This window comes from Dermacentor albipictus, chromosome 1, assembly GCF_038994185.2.
Source record: "Dermacentor albipictus isolate Rhodes 1998 colony chromosome 1, USDA_Dalb.pri_finalv2, whole genome shotgun sequence".
NCBI classification, from domain to species: Eukaryota; Metazoa; Arthropoda; class Arachnida; order Ixodida; family Ixodidae; genus Dermacentor; species Dermacentor albipictus.
The window spans coordinates 322,539,445-322,555,089 of NC_091821.1; the positions used below are offsets into that span (position 1 = coordinate 322,539,445).

General features: G+C 43.2%; 2 protein-coding genes across 6 annotated transcripts in view; one reads left to right on the plus strand and one right to left on the minus strand.

Moving 5' to 3' along the window:
• On the plus strand, positions 1–8,745 carry Use1 (Vesicle transport protein Use1). Of its 5 annotated transcripts, none has more exons than XM_065453250.1 (6): positions 1–227; positions 1,080–1,132; positions 1,202–1,280; positions 1,404–1,563; positions 5,678–5,853; positions 8,499–8,745. In XM_065453250.1, exons 1-6 carry the CDS (start codon positions 3–5, stop codon positions 8,676–8,678), a joined length of 873 nt encoding a protein of 290 aa, XP_065309322.1. In that variant the 5' UTR covers positions 1–2; the 3' UTR covers positions 8,679–8,745. The 5 variants fall into 5 exon arrangements, with proteins under 5 accessions (XP_065309322.1, XP_065309321.1, XP_065309325.1 ...); XM_065453249.1 differs by having other exon boundaries at positions 17–227; positions 5,675–5,853; XM_065453253.1 differs by having other exon boundaries at positions 23–203.
• LOC135919423 (activating signal cointegrator 1) overlaps positions 8,709–15,645 on the minus strand; it is a 21,909-nt gene continuing 14,972 nt past the window's right edge. The window contains exons 11-12 of the mRNA XM_065453246.2: positions 9,764–9,860; positions 8,709–8,850 (exon numbers count right to left, since the gene is read on the minus strand). Of these exons, the coding sequence (XP_065309318.1) occupies positions 8,780–8,850; positions 9,764–9,860 (168 nt within the window). The 3' untranslated portion in view covers positions 8,709–8,779. The remainder of the gene's footprint in view (positions 8,851–9,763; positions 9,861–15,645) is intronic.

Here is a 15,645-nt window from a genome sequence, read left to right on the forward strand (position 1 = left end):
CAATGCAGCCTTTTACTTGCCATCATCATCGCCACCTAAATCTTCATGATGGTGATGAAAACGTCATCATAGACGTCACGTCGGTGTCGTCGGCTTCCAGCATGGCGCCCGTGTCACGGCTAGAGATCAACTTTTGTAGACTGTTGGAGCGGTGTGAAGCTCTTGCTGATGACCGAAATCCCACAAACTGGCGATTCAAAAAGGTAACAGATCGGGCTAATAAACAAGCTGAGTATAGCCTCTCTCATAGATGGCGTTATAGACTGTCCAGTTGCATCGACATGGTCAGATTAGGAAGCAACAGTTAGTTTCGACCGTGTGGCCGCAGGAATTTGACTACGGGGTGCTTTATCATTTCGCAAATTTTGCTGTAATGTTCCAGGATGCAAATCGTGAGATGTTAAAACCCTCAGCTAGCTGACGAGGCTTTCTGCCCCCCCCCCTTTTTTTTTCGATGAAAAATCGGTAACCGAACTTGGGTCTCGCGAAAGACACGCATGCAAACATGAAAGCAGCAGCTCTAGCTAATACATGTATGTTCACGCCCCAAGTACCTATGAGCAAATGTACCGGTTTTATTCGTTTATTCGAGAGCAAAGCCTCGCACGAGATAGCCAACTGTCGGAAGGCAGTTTCTGATGTGAAACTCGCATATTATGCCGGTGTCGCACGTGCACTTCTGATCGCGATCGGTACCGATCCGGATCGAAATTCTCGACTGCGATTGGCTCTCTCGCGCATTTTGTGCAAAGGAGCCAATCGCGACCGAGAAAATTCGATCCGGATCGGGCTTGATCGCGATCGAAAGTGCGCCGTGTGGCACTCGTATTAAATGTACTGGCTGCATTATATTCTTAATTAACAACAAGTTATTGAAATTCTTATTACAAGTTATTTTTATTTTAATGCGCGTGGCGTTTAATCAGTGACAGCTGGTACAATGAATGTAATGAAGGAAATTTGCAATGCCGATCGATCGACTACTACAAAATATATATTAAGTCGTAAATCACCTGTTGCGTCATTTTGCAGCACCTCACTGATTGTACTGATTTACGGTCAACATATTTGTTTTTCAGTATGTTCAAAGCCTTGAGGACATGTTACTAGATCTGAGGAACATAAATACATGGTAAGTGCCTCCACTTTCTTATTTACATTTTTTTTTCTTATCCTAACGCTGAAGGAACATAATTTGCAGTCAACCAAGCAAGGACACATTGGTGCATTACACGAGCAAAGTGGACTTTCTGAAACGCCTTATTGCTGTGGACACGCAGGCAAGTACTATAGGACTTTTGCGTTATTCATTTTTAAGCATTTTGTGAGGCAGTATTGTTTGGGAGGATGCTATGTGGTAGTAAATTTTTCTGATAGGGAGCTTTTAATTCGTAATACTGCAGCCACACAACAGTCCAGAAAAGGCACTCAGCCATGAGCAGCTCACCTTAAAGCCTGCTCCAGATGACAAGGCCAAGGAGATCCTGCTCAAACGGCAGACCAAGGCAATTTGTGATGTCCGTGAGGAGTTGCTGGAGTCCCGCTCTTCTGCCAGAACAACTGGTGAGAATGTGATGGAAGGCATGAGGAGTGACTATGTGCAGCTCGACTGTGTGCAGCTCATCTGTGTGCTAGTTTAGATGAGTTCAGGTTGCCACACACTTGGTGGTTATCAGTTATAATGCATCAATTATAAGCAACTGCACAAAGCATTATGAAGGTTAAAAAGAAGCAACTAAACACCACTGTAGCAAATTCCCTGAAATATGATAAGCATCTGGTCATCGACCTGCAAGTTTTTATAGATGCAGGTGTGTCCAAGATGCAATGCATATATTTACAAAGACTGTTGTGGTAGTTTGTGTGCCCACTGTTTATAGACAGTTCTTATGATGTCACGGACACAGCTTCTCACCCTGTTATTAGTACCTAAACATGGCTGCAATGATAACATCAGTGTACGTTATTATCATGCATACATTGTTTTGCTTTCTGACTGGCCATTTTTCACTGGATTATCACTCTTATTGGTTGGTCACTCTGTGCAAGATGCACCTGTTGTGCTGTCACATTTCTTGTTTATGCAACTTCTCGAAGTGCTGGTACCCCAAGATGGTGGCCACGATGATGTCAATGTAAATCATCTATTATCTATCTAGCAGGCCTTCATGGCATAATGTGAATCTAGTTTTTACGTGTTCGGATTCTAGGTACAAAAAAACTTTGCAGTCCCTCCTGAATTTGCTTCTCACATGCCAAAATTAAGCTCCGACAGATGCCTGAATATTGCCATAACTCTTTACTTGAAAAAACCAGGTGTAAAAAATAAAAACAGCCACAAGATTAATAAAGATGACGCAGACCACAAATATTAACTGAAGCATTGCGCTACCTGTGCATGAAGGTGGCAAAGGTGCCAGCAAATTTTTCAACCATGGACCACGGGCATGTATTCACTCTCAAAAGATCTTACTTCAGGCATGGAAGTTGTTCTTTTTGAAGGGTAATTGAAGGCCAGCTTTGCATGTACTACCACAATTATATTGAGACGGCACATCTCGATTATAAGATGCATTTCTTCATCACAGTGCCTGAATAGCATTTTACTATCATTAAATTTGGGAGAACAGTAGTATTTGCAATAGTGCAACATAAGATTATATGGTGCTGACAGATTGGTGAGCGCAAAGGTCAGTGAACAATTGCTGACAACTGTAAGTGTTTAAGAACATGCTCACAAAGCTTTTTAAGGGCATGAGCAAGTCAGTAATCTGTTTTCATATTTACCACAAGATACAATTCTTTATTGCAATGTCTAAATAGAACTTCACTATCTTCAAACTTTGGAGAGCAGTTTCATTTGCAGTAGTGCAGCAAAAGGTCATTTGGCACTGGTCAGTGACAGGTCATTGCGATAGGTCAGTGAATCATCACTAACAACATTGTCAAGTGTTCAAGAACATGCTCACAAAACTTTTCAAAGTCATGAGCATGCTAGATATGTGTGTTCATATCTAAGTTTAGGAGACCATACTGACCTTACCATTGCCAACTGCCTTTAGGCATGCGGAGCTTAAAATGAATGTGGTGGCTTCCTGAACTAATTAGCAAAGCAGGAAGTAAACATTTTTCTCCAATAATTATATATTTATGCCCTTTACACTTTTTCTACTCTGTCTCTGCAGCCACTACTAGGGGTGTGCAACTACTCATAACATTTGAATAATGGATCAAGTATCAACCTATTCGATTCTGTCTTTGAATCGAATAGTCACTATTAGAACATCCAAATATATTTCAAATAGTTTTTGAATACTTCACATTGCTGACTGTACATGATCAAACATGAAATTTCAGCAGAAATGTGATAGCTTTTATCCCACCTCAGTGGTGGCCCAACCAGTTTAGTATTTGGAGCAACTTTTGGAGCAGGAAAAATGTTCTGGAGCAGTTTCGGAGCAGAAAAGTGGCCTTTCTCGAACACTTGCAGTAGTATAGCAGTAATCTGTAGCCATTTGGCGAAGCTTGTTATTACTGTGCAATCAGTAAGTGCTGCTCAAGAGTGAAGCAATACACAATTAAGGCCAACAGCGACCAATTAAGCTTGTCTTCCCACGGACGGTATATCATACACGGTATGTTGCAAAACACCTTTATTTGGGCATGCAAGGAACTTAATTTTGTAAACAAGTAAATGCAATTTTTTAGCCTAACGAGAACAAACATATGCGCCGATGCAAGAGAGAAGTAAAATTACAAATGAGCTAGAACAATTTGCACTGTCAGGCACAAGACAAAAAGTGATAGCAAATGTCTTATGCCCATTCCAAATGACAGATGTGCTTCAATATGTTTTAACGCACAAAACAAAATGTGTATTACGCCCAATAACAATGCTAGAAGCTCAACAAGAGACTATGCGTCTATGGACGGTGCCAAGATGAGGCGCCTCTGTACGATGTGTTGCAAAGATGGTGATGGTGGTCAAGAACAAGTTCGTACCTACCCGTACACTCGCTTTCATTGTGAGGCAGTTTGTCGGCTTCCCTTGTATCGTGTGGCCTCTGCGAATAGATCGATTCGGCATTCGGCGAGTTGATTCGGCATAAAACAGTAACTTCTGTCGCCGATACCCGACCAACTTTTCATAGCACTGCCTTTTACTGCCCCCAAGGGCTCAAATTGCCACAGGCACGTCTGAAATAGCTCTCAAGGCCTGCCAGTACAATTATTAGATATATCAGTGTTCGTACTGTGACAAGAGATAGCAGGTGTATGCGTGTGTAATTAAGTAATACATTTTAGCAGGGAAGAAGTTTGGGCAAGTTGGTGGGATACATACAAACTGGGATACATAGCACAAGAATGACGCAAGGACGAAGCAGGAACACGGGACGAGCGCTAACTTTCAACAATTGATTTTATTGCAGCTTGTGAGCATATATATACTGTTAGATACGGGACCTTTTCCTGAGCCTCCTTTGAGTTCACCAGACCACATCGAATCGCGCCACCGCTAATTAAGGAGCGCAGAAGCTCGTATACCACATTCCCGAGGCGCAGCATGTGCAAACAAGTTGGGGGCCCCCACCTCGTACGCCGCATATGGAGCTATTCACAGCTTGACTCTTCCTGAAAGTGTAGCAGGAGCCTGGCACGGTTCCAGGTAACGCAGGTCCCGAAAGTGTAGCGGGAGCCTGGCACGGTTCCAGGTAACGCAGGTCCCGAAAGTGTAGCGAGAGCCTGGCACCGTTCCAGGTAACGTGGGTCCCGAAGCAAGATGGGCTGTAATGCACCGTGAAGGCCTGGCAGCTATCCCCCCATCCGCCTTTGTGAGGGCATTTGCAAGCCAGTGAGGCAATACCGCAGGGAGAAGTAAGCCCTCGGACAATTAGGGCCCAAGGAACCCTCTCCGCCGAGTGTGGCACAATCGCACGGGAGCCTACCATAGGCCGAAAATGACACCTGAGCGGGCTCGCCGATTGGCCGAAAATGGCGTCACTTGAGCGGGCTCGCCGATTGGCCGAACGTGACGTGACTTCGAGACACCGAAGGGCTTAAAAGCCCGAGACTGGGAGCAGTAAGAGAGCATTCCTTCATTCATCTCTTTCGAGCTTCTTGCCACGGGCCGCAGCGTCCGAGTTGCTGCCGGCCCGTAATGACTTCTGTGACTGTTAATTTCTCAGTCGTCCCACTGTAAATAATGTAAATAAACCTCCAGTTTTTCATCCCGACGTCCTCCTCAACTCTTACAATACTCACTGGGATGCCACTGCAACAGACACTGAAGGGAAGGAGGAAAAGTAGTCATGTGACTACTATGCCCAAAAATTCAAGCCCTTTCTTTGATAAAAGAATAGATGGCGTGCTAACACAATCGTCACCTGCTCAAGCTATCTCAGCTGCTTCGACAATTTCCCTCGTTATCTTATTCCTGTAGCGATAGTCAACAACAGTTTAAGAGAGGGAAGCATGGTGCCTTCGCGTCACATTTTCTACAATGGGCAGCCAGATGCCCATCTATTGTGATGCTCTCCACTTTATTACTATGCTCCGCCAGACGCACGTTTCAACATCTGCCCATCTGGCCCATGTAGTACTTACACGAAAGTGGAATTCCACTTTAGGCATCTCCATTTTCTTTTCTTTCTTTTTTTTTCTCCTGAACTCTTAGCAGGTGACAAGGGATTGCGACAGCGAGTACCGGGCCAGGGTGCTGGTGAAGATTTTGATGCTGTTCTGCGCTACCACAACTCCATGCAGGAAAAAATTGCAGAGGAGATGGTCTCCTTGGCACAGAACCTAAAGCAGAACGCAGTGCTTGCTGGACACATTGTGAAGAAGGACACAGAGGTAATAGATTTTTACCTTGCAGTGGTTGTGGCAAATAAAGTTGCATGCTTAGTGTATGCGAGTGCTAGAGCAGGTAAAAAAATTCTGCTAAAAGCATTTGGACACGGCACCATGTAAGGTGCTAGCAACAGGCGCTGGTGGTCCAGCAGCAGTGGTGGCAATAAGACTATGAAAATTAAACTGTGCACAGTTGCCATGTGTACCAGAAGCACTTGACTGCTGCAAGTAGAGTTCTAGAAAACTTTGCAGTTCAGTGGAATGTGTCATTTTTGTCATGTACACTGGAAATGTGGAGCACTGTCTGTAGTTGTGGTTTTCCAACATGGCGTACATCAAACTGAAAGCCTCATTGGCATTTTGGCCAACTTCACTATTTTTTCAGCTTCAGAGGTAAAAAAAGCATGTAATTCTATTCGACTGAAATTCTATTAGTAAAAATATTTTCCAGACCTTTATATATGAACTCAGTTGTTATCAGTGCGATCATACTAATTTGGTGTTAATAAGAGTAGAGTTTACTGTGCATCTCGATTCCTAGGTACTTAAGTTACTGATAACTAGCTATATTCTTGTTATGTAATATGACTAGCCATTTGAGCATATGCAGCACTATGTTTTTGCACAAAATTTGTCAGCATATATGTTTGTCTTGAATTTTCTGATATTCGGCTTTTCTTTTTTCTTAATTAGATCTGACATCTATTATTTGGCATTTGCACACCCCTACTTTCGAGCTGTTAAAACGCATATAGAGACACTGTGTTTATACCATGTTGAGAATATTTTAAATGAAGCGAAATTGCTTGAGTGTGTTTAACCCTGTAATGCTGACACAGTTCCATGCCAAGGAAAATTAAAGCAATTTGCTTGCCTTTATATCTAACCTTGGAGAGTATGTTTATACTGAAAAAACAACAACACTGAAATGTGTTTTGAGGTAAAACCTCATTAATTCAGTAATTACTTAATTAGTAATTTGTTTTGTTGAAGTGTCTATAACTGAAAACTCGCATCAGCATACCAAGAACACTGCTACATGCTATGCGTTTGTTTGGCATGCATAAATGAGAATTGTAATGTATCAAATTTAGTGTAGCATATATGATACATTGGGCATAAATAATGCTGGATTGTGTTTCTGAGGTTCACGTGGCACCAAGAAGAAAAAAATTTCGGAATCGGGACACAAAATTACCTCTGGATGTTCAAAAACGAGGGTCTAGGAGAATGTCTAAAAAAAAAAAAAAAAAAACCGTTCTACGTGGGAAACCACAATCTGATTATGAGGCACGCCGTAGTGGGGGACTCTGGAAATTTTGACCACCTGGGGTTCTTTAATGTGCACCTAAATCGAAGTACATGGGTGTTTTCACATTTCGCCCCTATCGAAATGCGGCAGCTGTCGCCGGGATTCGATCCCGTGACCTCGTGCTTAGCAGCCTAACACCATAACCACTTAGCAACCACGGCGGGTAGAATGTCTTCGAACATGCACATGGTATATTTTATATTTTGGACCTTGAAACTGCATTAGTCCTAGCTGGAGTTAATACATAGGGAATGAAATTAAGGTTCCCAATCTGTTCATCTTGTCAAAATTGTCCTCTGTAGATATAGACATGCCTGTGAGGTCATTTTAAGAGAAGCATTTCCTCAAACTGTACTACAAGCTCCAAAGTTTATGCAATGCAAGTTCAATGGAAAATCATAATTTCTGTGTACTTTTACCATCAAGCCTTGTACTTACTGGTGCGACCAAGTCGGTGCAACTGTAAAGTCCAGGCTGTATGCCCAGGCTTCATAGATGTTCAACTTCTTGCTCATTCATGCTCTGTGAGCTCCTCTCATTAACTATTTTAGCCGCCTTCTACTTCTCCCTGAGAAGCCAAAATATCTGATATAAACTGAAATCTTTATCTAACCCAAGGGGCCTTCGAATGTATTGAAAACGTAGCTGCTGGCCAACAAATTCGTCTGAAATTTGTTCGAATTATTGCAAGTCTACTGCGTGTAGTTATAGTAGTACAAGTAATACCGTATTAGCACAATTCTAGCATGCACCTTTTTAAAATAAAAGGTGCGTTCAAGTATGCATCCATATTACAAGCATACCTAATTATACTCAAAATAAAAAACGAAACCTATTCTTACTTAAAAAAAAGAAAGAAAGCTGAGTGCAAGGTAGCTAGCCACACTGCCATCAAACGGGTCGTCTGAAGAAAGCGACACTTGGAGACATCGCAAAGTGGGTCCATGGTGCGTGGAATGCCCTCCCGCAAACAATGGTTGCATGAGCCTCCATAAGTGTAGCATTTCTGATGCGATAAATCGAAATGAATATGAGCTTCTGTGGTCGTTAGACAGTGAAAAGGAGGCGTCATCGGACTCCGATAGCCACTAGCCACTGGGATTCTGCTGTGTGCCTTTGTATGTTCCATAATATTGTTTAAACACAGTATGCGTCGACTAAGGTTTCGTTACTTGATCTGTACAGTAGAATCGGCACTAAGTTTTCTTTTTTGTGGTTATATTTGGGTGGTAACTGTGCGGTAGAATCTTGCAAATACAGTAAGTAGCAAAGTGCAAACATTTTGCTGACATAAATACACCACGTTGAAGGGAACTAAAATACATTTACCTTCCAGGCTGTTCAGAAGAGCGTGCAATCTGCGGACCAAAACTATGAGCGGCTACAAAACGAGCAGCGACGCCTTGAGGAGCACATACGTCGTTCGTGTAACTGTTGGATTTGGCTTATGCTTGCGATTGTGTTTTTTGTCTTCCTCAACATGGTTGTTTTCATGCGCATGTTTCCAAAGCGATGAAAGCTCACACACCATGTTAGTGACCCCATGTACAATAATAAAGAATTTATTTTCTGCGCAAAAGAAAGAGGGCATTTTCCTTTCTACAGTGGAACAACTGGTCAACCTGTCAAGATCTGGGGACAGAGCAACGTCTTCTTTGCTGCATGGTGCAGCCTTGAGTCCATTTTGACTGTAACAAACAATGTTTTGATCACAACATAAAACACTGAAAAGCTTGATGCAAAATGGGGCATTGCCATTGGTTTTTTTACTTCTTTGCTTGCTATAGAACACATGGCTTAGACAGAAAGGGACACATTGCAATGAATGCCATAGGCTAGGCTTGGTTGTGACAAATCAGTAAAACATACCTGCCATCCTATCAAGCAAGCACCCAATTCATGTGAACTTAAAAGGAGAAATTATTTGCGCTGTATTTGTAAATTATCTCTTCAAAGCCAAAAAAGTCACTCTTGCCGTGAGAAGAGGCTTGGTAAGGAAAAGTAAAGAAAAGTAAGACTGGCGGCCAAGTCGCCTTGAAATGTTCCTGCACCAGGTTGCCATGATGTCATGGATTTTGACGGAGCCTGCTTGGGCCTAGTTAATTCTTTATTGGCAAATTTTGACTATATTGTGTTCTAAAAGCGTCAAAGACTTTAAACTTAGCAAGCTTCAGGAACTTTTACTGAGCTGCAATGGTCAAAAATGAGAAAATAATTTAAAAGCCATTTCGTTGCACTGACATACTGGCATTATAGTTTCGATGCGAAGTTCAAAAAATGAAACTTTGACCTTCACTTTCTTATGTAATAATCAACCTCTTGCCATGAAATAAACAATCGGGCTTTTAACCAATACTTTATCAGTTAAACTAACCTATTTCTTTTAGTGTCCCTTTAGGTGAGTACCGTGGATTGCAAAAGCTGCCTTCAGTTTTTCAGTTTAGCATACGCTGTCTAAAAGGTAGGCTTATGACGAAAGTCATATGAAGCAATCCTCTGAGGCACATACACTATCAAATTGCTCTTTTAGCGCTAATTTTATCCTGACAATTCGCAGCTGTAATTGCACATACTCTGCACATATTTGGCTCATACACTTACAGATTTTGTGCTGCCCCTTCATTGGGAACTGTGCTTTCAGTTCTTGGGGTTCCTCGCATATGAAGACGAATGGCGAGAAGCATTCCCCAAATGGATACTGCAATAGGTAAAGAGAAATGGCAGGTCTGCATAGAAACAGCAACAGAAGAAGTGGGTTTAGAAATGGCTATACTCTGAACATCAGTATGCAGCATGCATTACCATGTAAAAATGGTTTATCAAATACTACGCTGTGTCTGGGCTCAGTTATAATAGTTTAACTTACGAGTACTTGTTTTTAACACCAAAGGCTGTTGAAACTTGCACACGGGCAAACGCATTGTTTCCGAATGAAAGCTGCATGGGCTATTAACTCGGTCAGAGCAAACACAGTGGTTTTTGTCGCAACACCGAAGTGACACTTAGCATGGCCGAGTCCCTCAAGTTCTATGTAGTTTCAAGTTGCCTGCCTGTCGGCATGCTGTGCACGGCACATTCGAGTGAGTGCTCTTGTGATGGCATCCCAATTGTGGTGAAAAAAAGTGGGTAGCCATGTGACTGACAGGTTCAACTTCCTGGCAAATGATAGCCAGTGAACAATCAAGGATGCAGCAGCAAGTGCTCTCAAAAGGAACATGTACAATACCCCTGTCACACAAGGAAACTTAAGTGCAGTTAGAGCAAGTGCATTTTGCTGCTAGTGCCATTTTCATGCTGCCACACGGGAAGGCTTAGTCGCACTTACTACAGAGCGCACTCATCGGTGAGTGTGTTAGGTGAACACATTTTGCGGTGGCGAAGTGTGTATCCTCATTGGCAATGGGCAAAGAATAAGTCATGTAATATTGAAATCAGAGTCATGCATAATTTTTAATGAAGTTTTTTTTTAATTGGTAACATTGCAAGCTAACAAAATGTGCCACACTGAACTGCTCTCACTCTCTTGCTGTTTACAGCCATGCTGGGTAATGGCTGTGCAATTGTTTCTTCCGTCTCCCTAGGGGTGTAGTTGGGAAGGCAAGAATATTGAAAATTTCCGGGGAGTAGGGGGTTGGGGGGCACCAGGGCAGCCGCCTTGGACACCCCCTCCCCCCCTTTCACTTTCTTTCCCAGAGATCACTATACAGCAGGTATACAGCCAGTTTTATTTTCTGCACCAAATAACACAGGATGCTGCACTGATAATTTGTGATAAGCGCACTTGCACATCTGCTGTCAGACTGTAAGGCTTGGTAGCCAATACAGAAAAAGTTTTAATTAGCGATTTTAGAGACAATTTTGCATTTGCAAAATTGAAGCCTGACAGTCATATGTTACCCAACAACAACTTCACAAAAATCGTCTTAAGTACTAGGCATGCAGCATTTTGGCTGTGGCCAGCTCTGAAACCAAACAAAAATTAAATAGCGTGTCAGTGACGCTAATCTCCCCACCCTATCAGAAAACGTCACCTGCTTCCTTGCTGCGTGGGCGCCAATTACGAGTTCTCTTTATTCTGATCAGTAAAAAAGCCTTTCTTTATTTGCTGCTATTGGCAAACGTGATCATCTGAGCTACGATACCGTCACAAGATTGGCAACGGAATAGAGCGCACTCTGCATCAATTCCTGGCATCACCATGGAAAAAACGAGAAGGCAGCGATGAAAGCCGCGCCAGTGAAAGCTTGCGCTACTGTTGGTCTACACTTGCAATGGAGGGGGTAGAGATATCATCACTGGTGCACTATTTCATATTCATTTCAGTACTGCCATACTAGACCACCTGCAGTGCCAAAGTACTGCAGGCTCTAGCAACCAAGACGATTTTGTTTAGAGAAGAAGTTTTTGTTGAGTTAATAATATGACTTTGGGTCCTCAATTCCTGAATTGCAATGTTTCCTCTATAATTGCTAATTAAGCAATTATTAAAGATATCCTTATTCATTATCTGCCATATTTTGCACGATATCGAGTTCCTAGTGGTCACAAAGACATATAACCTGATAGAATATAGGGAAATATGCTCACAGAATTCATCTTTTTGTAAAATTTTGTGCAGCTGAAGCAGGACACTGTATTTGTAACATTAAGTCACAAAACAACAGGAGGAGGAGGGGGAAAAGAAGGAAGGAAAGGTAGGAAGGTCTACCAGACACACGTCCAGTTTTCTACGCTACACAGGGGAAGGGATCTAACGGAAGAAAAAAATGGAGAGGGAGGGAAGAAGGTACTATCAGTGTGCATACGTGTGGTTGCCCATAACTTCATGCCTATAATCGGTCACTGAGGCCAGTCAATTTCATAAAACGCAGCAGTGCCCACGTCACTTTGTAAGCCTGCGACACATGGGGCTGTGGTCCGAGAATATTAGCCTCTGAAAATGGCCTGCTATCTAATTGGTTTAACACTCTCTGAAGAATGCGGCGTTCAATCTCGTAGAGATTACAAAAACACAACATGGTGCTCGTTCGTCTCTTCACATTGGCACAAGTCACAAATCAGTGTGCTGGACATTCCAATAAGGAATGAGTAGGCTTTTGTAAAAGCCACTCCTAACCAGAGGTGGCACAATAAAGTTGCATCATGGAAGGAGAAGTTCGATGGAATCTGCAGCTTCAGTGTAGGATCCAGCTGGTGGGGATGGCAGTTGGAGAAAATCGGGGTGTTTCACAAAGTTTCAGTCTTCGTTTGAGCAAGTAAACGTAGACCCTTTGCAATGTCTGTCCTTGATAAGGGTATAGGAAATGTCAAGGTTTCTTGGTGGACTGGCCAGGCGGCATCATCAGCAAGGTCATTTCCGACGATGCTACAGTGCCCCAGAAGCCATTGGAACATGACATCATGCCCATTTATACGGCCTTGATGGAGAACCTCTCTAGTCTCAAACACCAGTTGTTCACGGGACTTGCGTCGTAAGGTTGACTGCAGACTCTGAAGCGCTGCCTTGGAGTCACAAAAGAAACAACAACCCACTTTCGAGGTTCGGCTTGTACGATGTAATTAACAGTGGCACATAGAGCAGCACATTCTGTTGCCATAGAGGTCTTTAAATGGGATACTTTCAATGTAATTGTGACTTGTAAGACCAGGATGATAACAGTGCCTGTGGAGATGCTGGCTGAGACAGATCCGTCATTGTAGATGTGCGTTCTTCGTTCATATGCCTTCTTCAGTAATGACAATGTGACGCTTGGATTGGTGCTTGGATTACCTCATGAGGCACAATCTGTTGCATTACTCACTGAAGCGCATCAGTTACCCTTGAGGCTGCAAGCAGGCCAGAGAGCTTTATATCATACTGAGCATCTGCACCACGCATCGAATGGCCAATCGCACCTTGACACCGCCTGTTATCTCGCATAATAAAAATGACGGCATTATTTATGAATATCACTTACATTTCTTAACATGCTGCTTCAGTTACACCTCCGCTTCCACAAGATATCACGAAACACGTATTCCCCATCTACCTCACAATTCCTGACATACAAAAAAAGTCTGATGTGCCTGCTTCGCCAATATTCCAATTGGCCCAGTTTCACATGTTCGAAAGGTTTCCAGATTATCTTCAAGTATTCACAGATCCATCTGTACACGGCGACGGTCAAGGCGCCTCTGCAGTTTCTTCCTACCCTTCGACTGAAGTACGGTATGTCTTTCAAACACCTTATCCAACTTCGTCAACAACTGCGGAGCTAGCAGTGATTAATGTTGTACTAAAATACATGCAAGAGGAATTGACTACATCGAAGATTGCCATCTTTACGGACTCCCGTGCTGCCCTTAGCAGGTTACAACGCAGTGAGATTGATTGCCCAGCTGTGCGCAGCATTACTGACTCTGCAAGCGAAATTCCATCACGTGGCGTATCTCTCATTGCTCAATGGATACCTTCACATGTAGGAATCGCCGGAAATGATGAGGTTGATAGACTGGCTTCAACTTGCACTCATAACAACTGTGACTGCCAAGAAATTTTGTGCAAGCTTGATGGCACTCGTCTGCTGATTCATCGCCACCTACTCAAGCAGCATCCAGACCAGCACGTCGCCAATGCAATGTTCCTGCCCCGTGTTTGCAGTCGAGGCTTGCCTCGTCATGCTAGAGTGCGACTACTCAAGCTGAGGGTTGGCTGTGTGAACGTGCATGAATGTTTATACAGACAAGGATGTGTGGCCAGTCCATTGTGCACGTCTTGTAGCTACTGTGAGACACTTCAGCACCTTATATTTGAGTGTCCCACTTTCAGTGCACAGCGCATGTTGCTAGTCAGAGATTATCATCTCCTTGACCTGCGGTGTACGACACTCGACGAATGTTTGTACGCCAGTGGTTGTGCATATAAACGTGATCAGGCTCATCGTGCTCAACTTACTTTTCTAGAGTTAACTAACTTAAGTTCACGTTTGTAGTGTCGAAACTATTCTATTCAGCATTCTGTAGTAGCATGTCCTTCAGTGACCGGCCCTAATGTGTGTGATCTGTACGGTGTATTCTACTTTATTCTTTAGATTTGTCCTGTTGCTCTTCCTTTCGTCTTTCCTCCCCTACTTCCTATCTTCCATTTCTGTGTTGCTGTCACCTCCCTTCTGAAGAGTAGGCAGGCATTGTGCCCCTGCCGATGGCAGCTGCCAGCCTGCTCCTTGCTTTCCCTTTCCTGTTAATTGTATATATATGTGTTCAAAACAAATAATAATAATAACTGACGTAGAGCCACTGCTGAATGACGGGTCTTCTTCGCGATTCCCAGAATTGTGAGGTGTACTTGTGCCTGCCGCAGGCACCAGAGCGGTAACAGTGGTCTTGCTGCTGGTGTGAAGCCCGACGGAAGGAAGCCTTGATGTGCCTCGACAAGTTTGGAAAATGTGGCTCGAGGTCTTTCTGCTGGCAAAGCAGCAATATAGTGACTGGGTACGAAACACAGATGTTGAATGTGTGCTCTAATGTTGTAAATCGTTATACGTGTTGGAACCAAGTACTCTCTAGCAAGCATGATTGTTGCGTGAGTCGAGGCGCATCATGGTAGTCCAAGACATGATGGTAGAGCCTAGCCTTGCAAACTTTCGAGGGTATGAATGTTTGTTTTACATATGTTCGACAAAGCAGGCAAGCTGTACCGTAAAAAGCCCATAAAAAGTGCTTTGTACAGCTGCAGCATGGACCATACCGGCGTGCCTCAGGTTTTCACGCACAGGAACGTAATCATATGTACAATCGAAGCTAGTCTCCGCTTCAGGTAGATTCAGTGGGGGGTGCCATGAAAGGTCCCTGTCAATAATCACACCTAAGAACCAGTTAGACTTCTGGTATTTGATAGCCTGGCCATTGAGAGAAAAATGGTGTGGTGCCACGGCTTTGCGCATAAATGCAATTAATGCGGATTTTTCAATGGACACACTAAGGCCTCGTTTGCAGAGATACGAACAAGTTAGGGTGGCTGCCCGCTGAATTCTTGCGCGCGCTTGAAGATGAGTCACTGCAGAAGACCAAGGATAAATATCATCAGCGTAGATTGATAAGTGAATTGGCTTGGGTAATATTTTAGCAAGGCCAGCCATAGTTAGGTTAAAGAAAATAGGGCTCAATACCCCACCCTGTGGGATGCCACAGTGACAACAACAACGAAATGACAAAGAGATGGTTAGCTATGACTAGGAGACAGTGTTTTTATTCAACACTGTGAAACTGATACAAAACTAATACAAACGATACAAAACTGATAAGTGGAACACAGTATACATAATGACGACACGCAAACCATGGTGGGACATGAGCGCACCGCATGAGCGCACCGCACATCAAATGACGAAATGACAATAAGGCGAGTAGTTTAGAGACCACTTAGCGGATTAAATTTTTTAGCCCACACATTCGTTCAATTATTATGTAGGATGTTGATAAAGCTGCAGCCGACAATTCTGCGG

What these genes read in the sequence shown, in the direction of transcription:
- Use1 (XM_065453250.1), top strand. Translation starts at nt 3, where the DNA reads ATGCAGCCTTTTACTTGCCATCATCATCGCCACCTAAATCTTCATGAT. An exon ending in CAGATCGGGCTAATAAACAA is followed by an intron (nt 228 to 1,079) that starts GCTGAGTATAGC and finishes TTTGTTTTTCAG; the next exon opens with TATGTTCAAAGCCTTGAGGA. An exon ending in TTATTGCTGTGGACACGCAG is followed by an intron (nt 1,281 to 1,403) that starts GCAAGTACTATA and finishes GTAATACTGCAG; the next exon opens with CCACACAACAGTCCAGAAAA.